The sequence below is a fragment of the Penicillium brevicompactum genome (assembly GCF_028827555.1).
Source record: "Penicillium brevicompactum strain IBT 35665 chromosome Unknown utg000006l_segment0_segment0, whole genome shotgun sequence".
NCBI classification, from domain to species: Eukaryota; Fungi; Ascomycota; class Eurotiomycetes; order Eurotiales; family Aspergillaceae; genus Penicillium; species Penicillium brevicompactum.
In genome coordinates, this window is record NW_026623209.1 from 6,410,863 (window position 1) to 6,430,116 (window position 19,254).

Below are 19,254 nucleotides of genomic sequence, written 5' to 3' on the forward strand. Positions count from 1 at the left end.
GCTTCAGAAGCGCTCTCCTCCTTGACTTGGTCCGTGACGAAGAGGTAGACTTGGGGTTTATACATCGCACAGCATCGTTTCAGGATGGATATACAATCACAGACAAGAGGCTCACATGCGGTTCTTGATAAACACCAACCGAGTAAATTTCCATGGATGGATTGTGAAAATCATTACTCAAACCCAGCCAATAGATGTGGATATATTGCCACGGCAGATAGGTGGACGAGCGATAGACGCACGCACCTCCCCACTTTAAACACGCCAGCCCTCGACAAAGGGTCACATGACCCACACAAATGTGCGGAGCGGAGAAAAACCCTACACAAATCATTAAGACTAACCCTCCACCTCCAACCTCACCGTCGCCCGTCAAAACCTCACCACCAAACCCGCCAAAATGGAGAACGACAAGGGAGAGATCGTCGATCTGTACGTGTCATCGCTTCGTTTCCAATGATCCAGTCTACCCTGTGCCCTGTGTCTGCGTGGCCGAGTAATTCCGCATGCAATCCCGCGATCCCAAACCAGAATGAGCACCACTGGACCGGATTGACAGAGCGCGACCGCGGAAAGAAATTGCGAACACCACGACGGAGCCTCGGGACGCAGCAGGAGCAGGATCTGAGGGGAACCTCTTTTTCGCAAAGAATTACAAAACTAACGACTCCCACAGCTACGTGCCCCGCAAGTGCAGCGCCACCAACCGCATCATCAAGGCCAACGACCACGCCTCCGTCCAGCTCTCCGTCGGCAAGGTTGACGAGAACGGTCGCTACACCGGCGAGAACCAGACCTTCGCTCTCTGCGGCTTCATCCGTGCCCGCGGCGAGAGTGACGACTCTTTCAACCGCCTGGCCCAGCGTGACGGTTACCTCAAGAACGTCTGGACTGCCGCCAGCCAGCGGTAAATCATTCACAGCGATGTGGTTATACCGGTGTTGACGGGTTGATTTGACGGTATGTCGGGATCTTGGGACTATCACAATGTGCTTGAGCTGACTGGTCACAGAGGAACCGTGGCTGATGGTCCGTGTTCGGGGAGTTGGTCCCATGACCTCAAAAAAGGACCAAGGGATATGAATCCTCCTTAGTTCTCCTTTTCTTTTTCTCCTCAGAGAAACTCCTGTTTTCCTACCTATCTTATCGAAATGAATAAAATATCGACGACTTGATGGTTCAGGTTTTTTTTCTCTACCAATCACAATCCCGCCTTTGCGATAAGATGTTTCATGTCAACTGCACATTTGCAGGCGAAGATCGAATTGATATCCTTCAGTAAATGTTTGTTTCCTTGCGCCTAGTCTCTTTTCCTTTCTCATCTCGGCACTTCAAGCCTCCTCATTCTTTGTCGATGTGAAAACCAGACTGGTTCGCTAGACTTGGTCTTCTATCTTCATTTCAGTGAGCGAGGGGGCAGCAATAAGCATATATCGCCGAAGATCATGCTTCCGAGCTCCCGCCTGCTGAAGAGCCACTGTCGCAGAGATCCATGCGCTGGGGCACAGATACGGGCAGGACATCACTGTAGAACTATAGCAATAGCTGTTGAATCAATTGATCTATTGGTAACCTTGGAACCCTGCCATCATTGTATCTACCTGTGGACCTTCGCTTGACCGCCATCATGGATCTACATTAAAATTACTGCTCAATGTAAGTAAGAAAAAAGTGTTTCTATTCACATCTTGTCCATCGTTGACATGCAATACGTTTCCTTGCGCATAAACTCGTGATTGCAAGTGAGGCCTGATTTATCCCATGACTCCACAAAGCAAGACACAACCCAGAGAAAGCTTTTTGTTTTCTATACATGAGTGTACCCTCTCTCTCCATTTAATCCTTCTCGAGTCGAACAGCGGGGTTGGTCTCAATGAAGTTGAGATCAACCTTGTGGCCGAGGAGCTCACGAATGTTGCTGACAGCATACCTGGACACATGTTAGTAGGTGCATGACCAATGGGATTTTGTTTATACATACTTGATCATAGTAGGTCGCTCCAGACTCAATCCCCATCCGTAGACTCTCAGGCCCTTAGGAAGACCCATGGACTCCAGCATCTCCGGTCGGAACATACCACTGTTACCAATCTCAACCCACTTGCCCAGACCGGCGTGGTAGCCGAAAATCTCCATACTAGGCTCGGTGTAAGGGTTGTAAGCAGGCTTGAAACGCAGCTGGTGGATGCCCATCTTGGCGAAGAAGACCTCCATGAAGCCAATCAGACCACCGAGAGTCAGACCGAAGTCGGCGATGACACCCTCGATTTGGTGGAACTCAGCCAAGTGGGTAGCGTCGACTGCCTCATTACGGAAGACACGGTCGATACTGAAGTAGCGAGCTGGCCGGGGGTTGGCGGCCAACTTGTGCAGCATGTAGGTTGAGATAGAGGTGGTGTGAGTGCGGAGCACAAGGCGAAGAGACTCGTCTGCGCTCCAGGGGTAGCGGTAGCCAATGGAGCTGAATTTGCCGTGCTCGTGGACCTCGCGGACATTGTCCCAGTACTCTTGGTAGTCAAGGGCCTTCTCGCCATCCTTAGGCTTGGGGCAGTGGGGGTCGTTGGGGGCGTCTGCGCGGGGACCGTCGGCGACGGCAGGGTCGGAGATATAGAAAGTATCTTGGAGGTCACGGGCAGGGTGTTGCTGGGGCACGAACAGAGCGTCGAAGTTCCAGAAACCGGTTTCCACGAAGCGGTTGGTGGGCATCTCCTCGAAGCCCATCTCGAAGAAGATGTTGCGGAATTCTTGTCGCACCTTGTTCAGAGGGTGGAAGGTACCCGATGGGGTGACAGCACCTTTGGCGTTGAAGTTCTTGGACTTGAAGGCTGTGGTCTTCCACGAGCCGCTGGCGATCATCTCGGGTGTGAGATCGGTCTCCTCCTTGACGAATTCACGGGCATATTTGGGACCCTTGGAGACTTGGTAATCGTGTTCCTTGGCCAGAGAGACCAACTTCCTTCGCTTGAGATCTTGTAGGGCCTTGGAATCGTTGAGCGCCTTGGTTTTTTGCACTCCAATCAGGACTTGTTGTGTCTCGTCGACAATCGATTCTGTAGATGCTCGCAGCAGGTCTTTATCCTTCTTGATCCAGCCACGCTTGAAAGCATTTCCCTGGCCAACCTTGGCGTTGTCCTTGCCCACAATGCCGGGCAGGTCGGCGATCTTTAATCCATCCATGGCAGCAACAACGGCGGCGAAGACCTTGGCCTCGTGACTGCCATTGGCAGCAATATCCTCACCCTCCTTTGTGAGAGTGACAACTTCATTTTCCAGGGCCTTGATCTCGATCATCTGCCGGGAGCTAAGGCGGTCGAGCGCACTTTTGACCTTCAATGAGGGGTGGGAGGGGAAGGCATTGCTGGTGAGGATGGGCGCATCGGAGGCGGACAGGGCGTCCAAGATGGCGTTTGTCAAGTCAGGCTCCATAATTGCAGCCTTGTCCTGCAGACTGGAGTTTGATTTGGAGGTGTTTTGGCGTTTGGGGATCAGACAATATTTCGCAGAATTATGACTCGGCGGGATCCAAAAGATAAATACGGGAGGTCATAGAGACCACTTGTGCCATTCCACCCCGCCATACTTTGTAGCCCAAGAGACGACAGTTGACGCTGAGACTTGACCATATTGCGATATCGGCATCAAAATCGACATTTCCCCTTCTTATTGAGACTGATAAATTGACAATTTCAGCGCACCACTCCACGTACACACCTGACGTGAATGCAAATTGTTGAATAGCCTACACGTTTCCACAAACACATCATTACTGAGTCCATGGGACAAAGTTATGAGATCTCACCCAATCTCTTCCAATTTCCACTAATCCAGGTACCAAAAAGACCCAAACCCAAACCTCATGGGTACGAGGGACATGTACACCAATCGTACCGAGCCCCAACGGCAAAACGAGACGCTAAGCCGAAGGCTCAGCCACCAAACTTCGTACCGAAGTTGAAATCGAACTATGGGACTGAGTCTCAGACATTGACACTAGGATTGGATCAGAGCGCAACTGGTCAATGTGGCCCCCGAAAGAGAAAAAGCACCCCTTTTGACACGTACGGAGTACTTCCCAGGGAGTACTCCGTCCTTAAGCACTATCAATATCTCAAACGGCCTTAAGTGATCGCCACTAGTCCCATAGTCGATCATCACGCTTTTAGGTCTTGGTATATCGATAGCAGGTGGACCACGGGACATGAAACAGCTGATCAGGACGTTTGCCGCATTTTCCTCTTCTTCTGTGTAGCCAGCAGATACTCCTGCAAGTACTCAATCTCGAAACCTAAACAGATCAATCCCAGTCCGTGCACATATGCAGTCATGGTGCAAAAAGAAAGAAAAATCCGAGATAGTATTATAGTTAACATACTTCCATCTTATAATGTACATAATGTACTATTCGGGTCTGGTGTCAGTTGAGGGCTGTGGTGTCTTCGAGTAGAGAGACAAGGTGGAAACAAAAAAACAAAAAAAGCCAAACAAAAAGCCAACATCACCGCCCCTTTCGAAATCCTCTAGGCTAACTATCTCCCTCTCCCACTCACACACCCTTCTTCCAAGGTTGTCTTCTTTGTGCTTGGATCTCTTCTCTCATTCTCTCTCCTATCGTCCCCCGCATAGTCCCAAAAACAGGATTACATAATTACCGGGCGCCCTTTTCTTCCCCCCTTCCCGACCTTGAAGGTTCCCATCACCCCCGATAAACTCGGGATTCATTCCATTTTCCGTGTTATTCCTGTTCTTTGTGAATCACCTCATGTCGCCCTAATTTAAAAATATCGACTTTTTTGCGTCAGGAACCCGACTATCCGGTGAGTGTTCCTTGAGCTCAATTTTCTCATCCTCCGAAACCCTATCAAACTTAGTAGCCTGCCTCGACAAATATCGTCGTTTGGTCCGAACCTTCCATACGAGGGACTATTTGCATCTGATTACCATGACCTCGCTCAGTGGCTAACGATCGTAGGGCACAATGGCTGGCGTAGACGAGACACTCGTGGCCGCGACTGCTGTGCTACAAAACCTGGCAAGAGACGAGCCCTCCTCCGGCTCTTCTTCCCCCCCTTTTGATTTCCAATTATCATCGAACGGAATCAAATCCACCAAACTCCCCGGAGACCATAGTCCTGCAAAGGTAGCCTTCGAAGCCGAGCTTGAGGCACTGGTGCGCCGCGTGCACCATCTGGAATTCCAAGCTGTCAGTCACCACTTCCCCGACGAGATCCAACAGCAGACGGATCCCCATGGGGATGGGTCTGCTGAAGAACCCAACGAGAAGAATCTCGATTTCTTGAGGACATTTGGGCTCTCTCGCTTCGCGTCCGGTCAAGGTTCTGACTCTTCTTCTTGCCTTTTACAGCAGCAAAAATCGAACCCCCAAGCGCCGCTGGAGAATCTTGACGACCGCCCTCTGGGAGAGATCGATGACGACACCGACGATGATGACGAAGCCGGCACCCGCGTCGTACGGGAGGAGGACATTAGCTTCCTCCGCAATCATGTCCAGAAGCAGGCCGAGGAAATAAGCTCGCAGAAAGATATTATCGCCCAGGTCCGTGACGAACTGCAAAAACAGGAAGAACACACTCGGCGCGCTCTCACCAAAGTCGAAAACGAAGATGTCGTTCTGCTGGAACGTGAGCTCCGCAAGCATCAACAGGCCAACGAGGCCTTCCAGAAAGCCCTACGTGAAATCGGGGGTATCATCACCCAAGTCGCTAATGGTGACCTTTCCATGAAAGTTCAGATTCATCCGCTGGAGATGGACCCCGAAATCGCCACATTCAAACGTACAATTAACACTATGATGGACCAACTACAAGTCTTTGGTAGCGAAGTGTCCCGTGTCGCTCGTGAAGTCGGTACTGAAGGAATACTCGGCGGACAAGCTCAGATCACTGGGGTCCATGGTATTTGGAAAGAACTTACCGAAAACGTGAACATCATGGCCAAGAATTTGACGGATCAAGTGCGTGAAATCGCTTCTGTTACTACTGGTGTCGCCCACGGTGATCTGAGTCAGAAGATCGAGAGTCGAGCCCAAGGAGAGATCCTTGAGTTGCAACAGACCATCAACACCATGGTGGATCAACTCAGAACCTTTGCTACGGAAGTGACGCGAGTCGCGCGTGATGTCGGTACGGAAGGTGTACTCGGAGGACAGGCCCAAATCGAAGGTGTTCAGGGCATGTGGAACGAACTGACCGTTAATGTCAACGCTATGGCCAACAACCTCACCACGCAAGTGCGAGATATTGCCACCGTCACCAAGGCCGTCGCCAAGGGTGATCTCACACAGAAGGTCCAGGCCAACTGCAAGGGTGAAATCGCGGAGCTGAAGAACATCATCAACTCCATGGTGGACCAACTACGACAATTCGCCCAAGAAGTCACCAAGATTGCCAAAGAAGTCGGAACAGACGGTGTTCTGGGTGGTCAAGCCACCGTTAACGACGTCGAAGGAACATGGAAGGATCTCACAGAGAATGTGAACCGAATGGCTAACAACCTGACCACCCAAGTGCGAGAGATTGCAGACGTCACAACTGCTGTCGCCAAGGGTGATTTGACTAAGAAGGTCACTGCCAATGTCCAGGGAGAAATCCTCGACCTTAAGAGCACCATCAACGGCATGGTGGACCGATTGAATACCTTCGCTTTCGAAGTCAGCAAAGTGGCTCGTGAAGTCGGCACGGACGGTACCCTTGGTGGTCAGGCCAAGGTTGACAATGTGGAAGGAAAATGGAAGGACTTGACCGACAACGTGAACACTATGGCGCAGAATTTGACGTCTCAAGTGCGAAGCATCTCCGATGTCACGCAAGCCATTGCCAAGGGTGACCTTGGCAAGAAGATCGAGGTCCATGCCCAGGGAGAGATCCTCACACTCAAGGTCACCATCAACCACATGGTGGGTCGACTTGCCAAATTCGCCACCGAGTTGAAGAAGGTCGCCCGAGATGTCGGTGTTGACGGCAAGATGGGTGGACAGGCCAACGTGGAGGGTATTGCAGGTACCTGGAAAGAAATCACCGAGGACGTGAACACCATGGCCGAAAACTTGACATCACAAGTGCGTGCCTTTGGCGAAATCACAGATGCTGCCACTGACGGTGATTTCACGAAACTTATCACCGTCAACGCATCTGGTGAGATGGACGAGCTGAAGCGCAAAATCAATAAGATGGTTTCCAACTTGCGTGATAGTATCCAGAGAAACACTGCCGCCAGGGAAGCTGCCGAACTTGCCAATCGCACCAAATCAGAGTTCTTGGCCAATATGTCTCACGAGATCCGAACCCCGATGAACGGTATCATCGGAATGACCCAATTGACATTGGACACGGATGATCTCAAGCCGTACACCCGAGAAATGCTCAACGTCGTGCACAACTTGGCAAACAGTCTGTTGACCATCATCGACGACATCCTCGATATCTCCAAGATTGAAGCCAACCGAATGGTGATTGAGAGCATTCCTTTCACTGTCCGGGGCACTGTGTTCAACGCCCTCAAGACGTTGGCTGTCAAGGCCAACGAGAAGTTCCTGAGCTTGACATACCAGGTTGACAACACCGTTCCCGACTATGTCATTGGTGATCCATTCCGTCTCCGGCAGATCATCCTGAACTTGGTTGGCAACGCTATCAAGTTCACCGAGCATGGTGAAGTCAAGCTCACCATTCGCAAGTCGGATCGCGAGCAATGCACCACTACTGAATACGCCTTCGAGTTCTCTGTGTCTGACACAGGTATTGGAATCGAAGAGGACAAACTTGATCTCATTTTCGACACCTTCCAGCAAGCCGATGGCTCGACTACCCGCCGATTCGGTGGTACCGGTCTTGGTCTTTCTATCTCCAAGCGCCTGGTCAACTTGATGGGTGGTGACGTTTGGGTCACATCGGAGTACGGCCACGGCAGCACTTTCCACTTCACCTGCGTTGTGAAGCTTGCAGATCAATCTTTGAGCGTCATCGCCAACCAGCTTCTGCCTTACAGAAACCATCGCGTGCTCTTCATTGACAAGGGCCAGAACGGTGTTCAGGCATCTAATGTCATGAAGATGCTGAAGAAGATTGAACTAGAGCCTCTGGTTGTGCGCAATGAAGAACATGTGCCACCTCCTGAGATTCAAGATCCTTCTGGTAAGGAGTCTGGTCATGCCTACGATGTCATCATCGTGGACTCGGTGGATACTGCTCGTATATTGCGCACATTTGACGAGTTCAAGTATATCCCAATCGTTTTGGTCTGTCCTTTGGTATGCGTCAGCTTGAAGTCGGCTCTGGATCTTGGTATCAGTTCATACATGACTACCCCCTGTCAACCGATCGATCTTGGAAACGGTATGCTACCGGCGTTGGAGGGACGATCGACACCCATCACGACGGACAATTCCAGGTCATTTGATATCCTGTTGGCTGAGGATAATGACGTGAACCAGCAACTCGCAATGAAGATTCTTCAGAAGCACAACCACAATGTCTTTGTTGTTGGCAACGGTTTGGAAGCCGTTGAAGCCGTCAAGAAGCGTCGTTACGACGTTATTCTGATGGATGTCCAAATGCCTGTCATGGGTGGTTTTGAAGCCACTGGAAAGATCCGTGAATACGAACGCGAGAGCGGACTCCAACGCACCCCGATCATCGCACTCACTGCCCACGCCATGTTGGGTGATCGCGAGAAGTGCATCCAGGCCCAGATGGACGAGTACCTGTCCAAGCCATTGAAACAGAACCAGATGATGCAAACGATCCTCAAGTGTGCCACCCTTGGTGGATCGCTGTTGGAGAAGAGCAAGGAGTCAAGAATCTCCAGTAGTGGGGAAATGCACCCCAACTACTCCATGTCCTCCGACAATCAAAATCAACAGCAACAGCCACAGCAACAATCCCAGCAGCGGCAATCGAAGCAGCAATCGCAGCAACCTCAACAGCAGCCCTTGCCACAACCCACGCGCCCTGTTGTGGATTCGCGGTCTATAACTTCCTCCGGTCCCATCGGCCGTGGAAGCGTCGTCAGTCCGGCACCACAAGACAAAGACGAAGAGATGATCGACGAGCGGGTACGTTAGCTGTATGTTTCAACCTGTTGCCTTTGATGCGATTGGCTAATTGTTTCCTCCCCAGACACTGTTGCGTTCAAACAGCACCTAGAGTTCGTTTGCATAGCATTTTCTTTTCCGGATCTGATTGGCCGTTGATACCCTGTCTATATGTGCCATCTAATCATGTTCCGTTGATATCCATACCCTCCTGCGTCTTTCTCTGCTATCTCCGCCTACAGCCATCGCATTCGCTTGTTATCTTCTTCTTTTTCTTGCTTGGTTTTTCCCCCTTGGAGGTGGTGTTTGGCGTATATGATAGGACTCGATTTGATCTACAAGGAAGTTGGGTAACCAAATAGGGGAGTTTTCACTCATCAGAGGGGCGCTATATTTCTTCCTTTTCTTTATCCATTTACAGCTCTAGGGTTGTTCCCTTTTGTCCTTCCTCTCGCTTTTGTCTCTTTGGTTCTCCCAGCACCTTTCTCTTCATTTCCATTTTTGGATTGTATTGTATTTAGTTGCTCTTCTTGACAATACCAACCACGACCACCATCGATAGTGGCGTGTTTATTTTCTCATTGCTTTTCCTTTTGCCTTGCCAGATATCAGAATTTCAGTTGGCGCTTGAAAATGTCACTTGCTCTTCTCTATCTCCTTCGCACATTCCGGGAAACAAGATACCCTTTCAGGGCCCATCCATTGGCCCAGCCTACGATGTACCCCGATATAACGCCACAAACCAGCGCAACGGTTCATCTTGACGAGGATATGGTGAGAAATCTGGCAAATTACACGAGCAAGACGAGAACTTGATGTTATTCAATGATCGATCCTTCGGGTCCGGAGTCTTGCAGCCATCTAGGTGCCTGGGACTGAAAGGAGGACTGAACTTAGAAAGGTGCGCGATCAATATAGGTAGATCCCATCCTTCCCTCTCAGAAGAAATAGATCTCACCGTTCCTGCACATGTTGGTTTGGTCCATATCATTCATCCGCTTCCAGGGGTTCGAGAATTCCCTGCTCCCAATGTTGGGCAATCAGCCAGGCTTGATAGTAGGTTGGAAATGCAGATCTCTTCAGTCTTTTGTGTCCAACCTATCTCCTCCAGGGCTTCCCATACTGATTGCGCAGATGCAAATTCCGACTAATGGGAAGCTCTCCGACCTCAACACTACCGAATTAGGAATTGTTTCCCCGCAAAACGCTTCCAATATGCGGGGAACCTGTTGCAACCTCGTCACCACCTCGGTGGCCCTCCAATCTGGCTATCTAGACTGTTGATCTGTTGGATACAGTATATGCCACCACCCCCACGTATGACACCCGATGCTTTACGGGGTTACAGTGCTCCCCCACACTATGGAAGCTTATACCTTATCTCGCATTTGTTATCTATGCTCTTGGTATATCATCTGCGCAAGGGACTGGCTAAACATTGAGTCGGGGCTTTCAACTCAGGCATTCGGATGTTTATACTATGGCGCAAGTCAAGGATCCATTACCGGATGGCATTCTAGGACCGAATCTAGCCCTAACGGACAACATGATGTAGAAAAAACCAAAGATCCCAACGGGGCGGGAGCTCCTGAACTTGCAGAGATGCAGGAATTGAGGTAATTCATTGATTTTTGAACTCTTGCTGTGAATAACCCGCTCAAAATACTATAGGAAAGGCCTACAGCAGCGCCACATCCAGATGATTGCGCTAGCAGGTACAATCGGAACTGGCCTCTTCCTCGGTTCAGGGCGAGCGCTAGCAAACGCAGGACCGGCTGGCATATTCATGGGGTACACCTTCATGGGGCTCCTAATATCCGGTGTAACACTCTCGATCGGAGAGTTGAGTTCCCTCGTTCCACTTAGTGGAGGCGTGATACGACCAGCTGCTTACTTCGTCGACCCTGCCTTCTCCTTTGCTCAAGGTTGGAACGTGACCTATCAATATCTGATCTCTATCCCAGCGGAGATCTCCGCTGCTTCGGTGATTGTTCAATATTGGATCACAATCAATAATGCGATTTGGGTCACCGTTTTCAGTGCTGTGCTCTTCGCGAGCAACCTCTTTCTTGTTCGCATATATGGTGAAGTGGAATTCACTCTGGCTATTATGAAGATTATTTTGATTGTTGGCATGAACATCATGGTACGTATCTTACAGCGCAAAATTGATCTCTAGGTTGATAATGGACCTTGCTATAGGGGTTAGTGATCACGACCGGCGGTGGTCCTAACCACAAGCCAATTGGATTCAAATACTGGCACAACCCCGGTCCTTTTGTTCAATATCTCGGTGTGCCAGGATCTTTGGGCCAGTTCATGGGATTCTGGACAGTATTTGTCAATGCGGCTTACGCATACTCATCGGTTGAGACTATATCCATGGCGGCCGCGGAGACATACGCGCCTCGAAGAAATATCCCAAAGGCCGCAAAAAGAGTATTTGTTAGGGTTGGGTTGTTCTACGGTATGTAATGTCTGGACATCAGGCAATCTAAGTATCTAACGACAACTCAGTCATTTCTATATTTATGATCACTCTTCTGGTTCCCTCAGACGACCCAATGTTGCTCAGAAGCACCGGGACTGCTGCACAGTCGCCGTTTTTAATCGCAGCAGAGAGGGCCGGAATCAGTGTGGTGCCTCATATCATAAACGCACTTGTATTGAGCAGTGCCTGGAGTTCGGGAAACTCGAGTAAGCGACATACTCCGTCCCTGCCTTACTGTTTAGTACCGAAGAGCTAAACTGACTGGAATTACCATATTAGCTCTCCTGAGCGGTTCAAGAATTCTCTTTGGTCTCGCCCGCGAGGGTCAAGCCCCAAGATTCCTGGCCCGTACAAGTCGCTGGGGTGTGCCCTACATGGGGGTCCTTGCTATTGGGGTTTGGATGGCTTTGGGCTATATGTCCGTAAGCTCAACCGCAGCGACTGTATTCACCTGGTTGCAAGATCTTGTCGCCTGTGCCCAAATCATGAGTTGGCTGGTCATTTGTACGACCTATCTACGTTTCTATTACGCGATGAAGAAACAAGGCATTCCACGAAGTAGACTACCGTGGGCTGCACCGCTTCAACCTTACGCGGCGTGGATAACGCTCATCTCGCTTGCTATCATCCTGCTAACGGGGGGTTATACCACTTTCATACATGGGCAGTAAGTTTGACAAATTTGTTGTTGTAGCAAATATTGACCAGTATCCTAGTTGGTCCACTGAGACGTTTATTTCGGCTTACCTTGATATTGGTATCTTCGCTTCTCTATACTTCGGGTACAAGATTTGGTATCGAACCAAGATTGTCTCCTTGGAGGAGTCACCTGTTGCTCGATTTGTCGAGATTGCAGAGAATGACCCTGATCCGCCAGAACCTCCAAAGTCCAAGTGGTCGGCTCTCAATTTCCTGTGGGGTTAAGCTCAAAGAAAGGTATTGGGAGAGCGGGTAGGTACACTGCATCTTTACCACATATTTACCTATACTGTTGTTTCAGACGGAATGATTATGGGGTTAATCTCCAAAGATCTCATTATGGTCGTTTCACCACTTGGTCACTATGACTAGCAACCTTCTATGTAACAGTTAGGGCCATTGTAAACACATTTTGACTGGCCTCTCAAATAGCAAGAGGCCAATAGCCCACGGGATATGAGATATGATGAGAAACATTGATAGCTTTTAAAACACCAAAGCATGCCCAACTCCGAAAATCTGCAAAGTGCAGGAACCGTGTCATATCTGAAGAAGCATGAAAACAAAAGAAAAATAGCCCAGAAAATTTAGTCGATATCCATCTCCTCCTCGACACCACCGTCCACCAGCATCTTGGCCTTGGACTTTTGGCGGATTCTCTCCTCGCCGTGGACTCTGTTGGCAACCTTGCTCTGCTCGGCAACCATGGGTTGACCCTCCTCGCGATCGCGGAGTTCCTTGCGGATGAGGTGCTCGCCCTCGTTGACGACCTTGCGGTCTGCCTCGCGCTGGCGCTCGCGGGCCAGCTTGCCGGCCAGACGGCGCTTGGTGAAGACACGCTCGCGGCGGGATCTGATCTCCTCGACTCTCTCCATGGCGGTGATGGTGGCGGCCACCAGGTTGCGGTCGTACTTGACGGGGACGTTTCTCTTCTTGGCGAACTGGGACAGGACAAGCGATGAGTCCACGATCATCTCCTTTCCGCGGGCGGCACGGTGAGTCTTGGTCCACTTCAACTTGCGGGGCTGACGCTTCATCTTGAAGTTCTTGTGGCACTTGGACCGACAGAAACGGAATTGTCGGGCATCGTTGCGGACGAATGTGATTCCCTTACTCGGGAATGCCGGGCGGGAACAGAAGTGACAGGTTTCAACACTGCAGAGGCAACCGATCGTCAGAGAGTGTACATGAGGAATTTTTGATTCAAACTTACCGCATGGCTGCAAAGTGGTGTTGGTTCTTGTGTTTGAGTCGCAAGAAACTTTTTCTGAAGCTGGGCCTGAATGGTGGAGCAGACCACGCTAAACCCGATTGGGGCTCGTGCGCTGACTTTTCTATCCCGACGCCTCTCCGCTTCTTTACGACTGCTCGATAACCCCTTCAATCTCGATCTATACAATGGCCTCTGCTCTTGCTATCGGTTTCGGTATTGCTACCACCGCCTTCTTGGTGAGTATCTCCAGATGACGAATCCCAGTCCGATGATTAATTGTTTACAGGGCCGTGCTGGTCTGGTCGCCTACCGCCGCTCCAAAGGAGGTCTCAACGCCGCTGGAAAGGCCTTCTACAAAGGGTGAGATTTGCATCTGTTCAGACACGTCAAAATCTTGCGTGCAGTTGGCTAACAATGCGTAGAGGATTCGATCAGCGCATGTCCCGTCGCGAAGCCTCCCTGATCCTCCAACTTGCGTATGTACTCCACACATCCAATGGTCAATCAACACTGACAGGTACCTCTTTTAGTGAGCGTACCCTTACCAAGGACAAGATTCGCAAGAACCACCGTCAACTCATGTTGCTCAACCACCCCGATCGCGGCGGTAGCCCGTACCTGGCCACCAAGATTAACGAAGCGAAGGAATTCCTCGATAAACATGTCTGAACCTTGACCGTTTATCATGACAATTCGGGAAAGCAAATTTTGAGTCGACAATTCGTCATTACTCTGGGCTCATAGCGTGGCGTTGGTTTGGCATTTTACCAAGGCCGGAGGAATCTCTGGCCCTGGTTGTATTATACTGTTCTTTTTACATATCCTTGAGATCGCCGCTCCTCAAATGTACTTCTATTACAATATGCCATGTGATGGTCTCTTAAGGAAGCTCGAGGCCAATGGGATGTAACCCCAAGGTACTGCCCAGGTGAACCTCTAGGCACTGACGTATTGGCATTATACCCCATATTCGCTCTACTTTGTACATTCTACCCCTTCTCAGGTGATACTTCATGAAAGCCCTCAAGAAATATAAAGATAGTTACACAAAGTCACGATCAGCTCGCATAGGTCCGCATGTAAATTTTCTGACCTCGGAAGCCATTAAGGGCTCACCCGGATCGGACGAACTCGACCGTCAGACTTCTCGGCGTTCGGAATGCGCGGCCTCCGATTCCAAAAAAGCCATGGGAAATTCTACTCAGATGCGATTTTCATATACCGTTTCGCATTCGCATTCGTGTGTTGAGTCATTCCATTTCTTACCTAAAAGGTGCAGTCCGTTATCTCCGAAAGAATCTGTAGCTACCGGGGCTCTTAGTTCTTTGATGCGTCATCCATTCAAGGCTCCCTCATTTCTTTCAGTCTGGTCGATCTTGAACCTCCTGAGCTGTTTGACGCCCGAAGCGGTCCCCGACATCACCTGAACACGGCTCCCCGCAGTCTCCTTATCCCCGACACCGCCATTGCCCACACGCCGCGAAGCATCGGTTGCCCCTCATACCAACATGGAGATGGGGGACGATGGCTTGGGATTCGACATGAATCCCATGATGAACCAGACCCCGCAGCTATATAACTATGACAACCCTATGCAAAGTGGCGCAGGGTCCATGTACGACGACTCGTCATTAGGCGCGGGGGACGAGACCAATGACGCCAAAAGACGGAGGATCGCGAGGGTGAGGCTCACACCGTTGCAAACAGCTTGTGAATTCTCTAATACGATGCGGACAGGCCTGCGACATGTGTCGCAAGAAAAAGATCAAATGCGATGGCAAAATGCCCAAGTGCTCACACTGCATCAATTACAAGACGGAATGCATTTTCACCCAAGTTGAGAAAAAGCGCAACCCACCAAAAGGGTAGGTTCATCGATTTGCACAAAGGTAGCTTAATCTAACGAGCTTCTCATAGAGCGAAATATATCGAAGGCCTCGAGAACCGCTTGGGGCGCATGGAGTCGCTGTTGCGCTTATCGGGTCTCCTGTCGGAGGACGATGGCGGCAAGACAGATCTAGGAACGTTGGAGAAACGACTCGCCGATCGAACAAACGCATTGAATGCAGCCAACGCAGCAAGTGCAGCGAATGCTCCGAATACAGCGAAAAGCGCAAACAAATTCATGGCTCAAGCAGCACAGCAAGCCCCGAGCTCCCACCAGACCACTCCTCGAATGGACTCCCACTCCAGCCCTCAAACGGCCGCTACGTCACCAGAATCACACAAGTCGGAAACAGAAGTTGAGGCTTTGTCGGATATGATGTGTTCATTGGTGACAAATAACTGCGGCGAGACTCGGTACATTGGGTCCTCATCTGGATTCTCCATATTCTCCCCCAAAGGTATCCAATGGGTTAACGAGAAAACTGGCGATACCTCTTTCCAAGACATGATCTCATCAGCATACGTGGATGATAACAAGTGGATGTACTGGAAGCCTGAGATCTTCAGCGATATCTTCGCAAGACGTGTCTTCAAACCTTTACCACCAAAAGAAGAGGCGCTCTCTCTATTCAAGGATTTCTTCGAAAACTTCAATTGCATGTTTCCGTTGTTCCACGAAGCCACATTCATGCACCTGGTCGAGCGGCAATATTCGCGCGATCCCTACGAGGGCTCGGGCTGGTGGGCCAGCATCAATGTCGTTCTGGCCATCTCTCACAGACTCAGAGTGATGAGCAATCTGGTACCACATGAGGAGGACAAAAAGGCTTGGCTCTATTTGAAGAACGCCATGGGGGTTCTGACAGAGCTCACAATGCGCAACACAGATCTTTTGAGTGTGCAAGCACTCTTGGGCATGTCCTTGTTCCTCCAAGGGACCCCTAATCCACAACCTGCTTTCTTCCTTGTTGCCGCGGCCATTCGGTTATCTCACAGCATTGGTTTACACAAACGTGGTTCCGGCTTCGGTCTCAACCCAGTCGAGGTCGAGCAACGGAAGAGAGTCTTTTGGATTGCCTATCTTTGTGACAAAGAGTAAGAGCAATCATTCAGGATTTGTGATGTCAGCAATGCTAATTTGTTTATAGTATTTGTCTAAGATCCGGTCGACCGCCAGTACAAGACGACGATGACATGAACGTTGAGCTACCTAGTGAAGACCCACCGGATAATGTTGGAAACGTACCTCTGTCCGACGGCAGAAGCAAATTCAACCTGTTCCGGTCTCTCTGTGAATTTGCCGCCATTGAGAGTCATGTTTACAAGCGACTTTATTCTGCCAAAGCATCGAAGCAGTCAGACGGTGAACTGCTCAATACTATTGGCGAACTCGACAAAGAATTAGAAGATTGGAAGGATAGTATTCCTGTCGACTTCCGACCTGAGTACGAAATTCAAGCCACCCACACACCCCTCATCATCCACGTTGTTGTGTTACATTTCGCCTACTACAACTGTTTGACGACAATTCACCGCATGTCTGTTCACCATGGCTATTGGACCAGTCGTCTGTCCAATTACGCCATACAAGGACTCAATGCTCGGCCCTTGAACCCCAGGGTCTTCCTCTCTGCAGTTCTCTGTGTCACAGCTGCTAGAGCTTCAATCAATTTGATCAAGTATATTCCACAAGGAGACTTTGCTTGTGTTTGGTATGTCCTACCTGCAAAAGCTTTCTCGCAATTCAACTCAACTGACTTGAAACTAGGTTGATTCTTTACTACCCTGTCTCTGCTCTTGTGACACTTTTCGCCAACATACTGCAAAACCCCAACGATGCCCGTGCTCGATCTGACGTCAAGCTGATGAGCGTGGTGGTCAACTTCCTCTCTACCCTTGTGTCCGATGAATCTAATGGCAGCATCAAGCGTATGCTTGGTCTCTGTGGCGAGTTTGAAAGAATCGCCAAGGTGGTGTTGGATAAGTCGGAAAAGGAATCCCATTCTCGCAAGAAACGCAAGAACGCCCCAGAAGACAAAGCCGAACAAGGCGAAGAAGAGGGCCACTCAAGGACATCTCCATCCGCCAAACGTACACAGCCACCATCCACCTCCGCGGCCTTCTCGCCCTCTGTTTTCACAACTCCAACTGGCCCAGTCCCCTCTCCTGGTCCAGGTAGATCCTTCTCAGGGGCAACAATGCCGCCAACAACTGGAATCCCCGCTGATCTTCCAAGCAATGTGCATTCCATACCTGGCGCCGGACCAGCATTTTCAGACATGCTCAGCCCTGAGCAGATGGCGGGTGTCGGGTTCCCCGAACAGCCTCAATTTGGCACTGCTAGCCCCGGAATTGCGCCATTCCAACAACCATTCGTCCCTCAAGATCTGTGGCAAATGCCCATGACAATTGAATGGGACTGGGCAGAAATGTCTACTAATTTTCCCCCGTTTGATGGTGCTGGCCCACCACCGGGACAGTGAGCATGACATCTTGATATATTATCTTATGAAGTTCGCTGTGCGATTATCTCAACTCTTGTGGCGAACCATCTCCCCTCAACACATTATCACTTCCCTTTCATGTATATTGAAGCGCTCTCTTTTAAACTTCCAAGGAGTCGGGGGAGCAACCATCGGCTTTAGTTATGCCGCGAATGGCGTAAAATTGTTCCGTCTTGCTAGTATGTATACAGGAATACTATCTGTCCAAATAGCACGTTTTCTCTAGTCCAGCTGGGCACAGTGCTCCCGAGTTCCTCGCAATATCAAGTCTGTATAAATAGCATTGGAAGTGGGCAGTATTGAATATACACCCGAATCCAGGTTGAGAGGTCTTTTCAATGGTCTCGAGGTCTTTTTTTCGCGTCTTTATTTATGGTAATCTTGACTCCAACTAACTACTGAGGTTCAATCCACCCTTCAGGGCCTAGGTAGTCGCGTATGAGCGTGGTTCTCACTGTGCAGTGTTGTACTAACCATGGCATGGTTTGATGCTTAAGGAGAGAAGGAGGTTATAGAGACAGGAGCCCCATTTTAAAGCCCCACCTACCAATAAGCGTGCACAGATGAGTCAATAGTGGGTCCCAGAGCTAATTAGGGTTGGGCCTACGGAGTAAAACAAGTAGAATCTCCCCAGGAAGGAGAGCCCTGTAGCAGTCTTTTGATTGATCTTTTGAAGAATCTCATGAAGAGCTTTTTGGGGGGACCTTTGCCTTCAAGGTTGAAGAGAACTTTCTAACCTTGGAAGGCTGTTTGACTGCCCAGGTGATCCTTAGATTGGTCCTTTAGGTTTCTAGACTCTATCTAGGCATTGAACTATAAATCATGACAGGGTGTGATGTCCTCAATCGCTGAGCTCACCGTGGCAAGTGAAGCGACTCTTGCCATCTCAACACTCACCATTGTTCATCATTTCTGACTAGCCAGGCCACCCTGCGCATGAGATCCGACAATACCTATACGTGCACAATCCACGTCGTCTGTTCGTACGGAGTATCAAAGCTCATGATTACACATCTGCATTCTTGCCCCCACGCTCAACATCCAAAGTCTACATACGCGTTGCCTACAACCAACGCCATACTCGGCATGCCACACGCGACCCCCCAAACGTGTATCAGAAATCATCAAATGTCACAGACAGCGACGACTCGGAGCCCAAGACCTCCAAGCTTCATTTACCCAAGGTGCTAATGTTTTTTTGTGGAACAACTCGCTCCGCTGGTCACTTGATAACCGCGGCCCGGATCACTTCAATCTACTCACCGCACCCCTCGCCAGTACAACCGAATACACCAAACAGCTAGGGGCATATCCTGCTATCGAGGTTCTAGACTAGTGATCACATTTTAGTGATCATATTCACACTACCTGCCTAGTGTAGTGGGGAGCAACTGCTTTCCTACTACTTGTA

At 50.0% G+C, this 19,254-nt stretch overlaps 7 protein-coding genes across 7 annotated transcripts; 5 read left to right on the forward strand and 2 right to left on the reverse strand.

Annotated features, from left to right (window-relative positions):
- Positions 1-400: 400 nt before the first annotated feature.
- Positions 401-911, forward strand: rps21 (40S ribosomal protein eS21; the record flags this gene model as incomplete). The annotated part of the gene is made up of 2 exons (XM_056959946.1): positions 401-432; positions 677-911. The coding sequence occupies 2 exons, from the start codon at positions 401-403 to the stop codon at positions 909-911; spliced, it is 267 nt and encodes an 88-aa protein (XP_056809336.1).
- Positions 912-1,836: 925 nt separating this feature from the next.
- N7506_010654 (phenylalanine--tRNA ligase subunit alpha) lies at positions 1,837-3,426 on the reverse strand (the record flags this gene model as incomplete). The annotated part of the gene is made up of 2 exons (XM_056959947.1): positions 1,837-1,930; positions 1,982-3,426. 2 exons carry the CDS (start codon positions 3,424-3,426, stop codon positions 1,837-1,839), a joined length of 1,539 nt encoding a protein of 512 aa, XP_056809337.1.
- A 1,549-nt stretch (positions 3,427-4,975) lies between these two features.
- Positions 4,976-9,161, forward strand: tcsC (putative two-component osmosensing histidine kinase (Bos1); the record flags this gene model as incomplete). The annotated part of the gene is made up of 2 exons (XM_056959948.1): positions 4,976-9,070; positions 9,135-9,161. 2 exons carry the CDS (start codon positions 4,976-4,978, stop codon positions 9,159-9,161), a joined length of 4,122 nt encoding a protein of 1,373 aa, XP_056809338.1.
- Positions 9,162-10,651: 1,490 nt separating this feature from the next.
- On the forward strand, positions 10,652-12,464 carry N7506_010656 (amino acid permease; the record flags this gene model as incomplete). The annotated part of the gene is made up of 6 exons (XM_056959949.1): positions 10,652-10,665; positions 10,721-11,195; positions 11,252-11,516; positions 11,567-11,746; positions 11,820-12,207; positions 12,257-12,464. The coding sequence occupies 6 exons, from the start codon at positions 10,652-10,654 to the stop codon at positions 12,462-12,464; spliced, it is 1,530 nt and encodes a 509-aa protein (XP_056809339.1).
- Positions 12,465-12,826: 362 nt separating this feature from the next.
- Positions 12,827-13,457, reverse strand: N7506_010657 (ribosomal eL24 family protein; the record flags this gene model as incomplete). Its single annotated transcript, XM_056959950.1, has 2 exons — positions 12,827-13,394; positions 13,453-13,457. 2 exons carry the CDS (start codon positions 13,455-13,457, stop codon positions 12,827-12,829), a joined length of 573 nt encoding a protein of 190 aa, XP_056809340.1.
- A 180-nt stretch (positions 13,458-13,637) lies between these two features.
- Positions 13,638-14,121, forward strand: pam18 (putative mitochondrial DnaJ chaperone (Tim14); the record flags this gene model as incomplete). The annotated part of the gene is made up of 4 exons (XM_056959951.1): positions 13,638-13,688; positions 13,739-13,812; positions 13,875-13,928; positions 13,983-14,121. The coding sequence occupies 4 exons, from the start codon at positions 13,638-13,640 to the stop codon at positions 14,119-14,121; spliced, it is 318 nt and encodes a 105-aa protein (XP_056809341.1).
- Positions 14,122-14,960: 839 nt separating this feature from the next.
- atrR (transcription factor atrR) lies at positions 14,961-17,822 on the forward strand (the record flags this gene model as incomplete). The annotated part of the gene is made up of 5 exons (XM_056959952.1): positions 14,961-15,134; positions 15,190-15,317; positions 15,370-16,434; positions 16,488-17,051; positions 17,108-17,822. 5 exons carry the CDS (start codon positions 14,961-14,963, stop codon positions 17,820-17,822), a joined length of 2,646 nt encoding a protein of 881 aa, XP_056809342.1.
- Between the last annotated feature and the right edge of the window lie 1,432 nt (positions 17,823-19,254).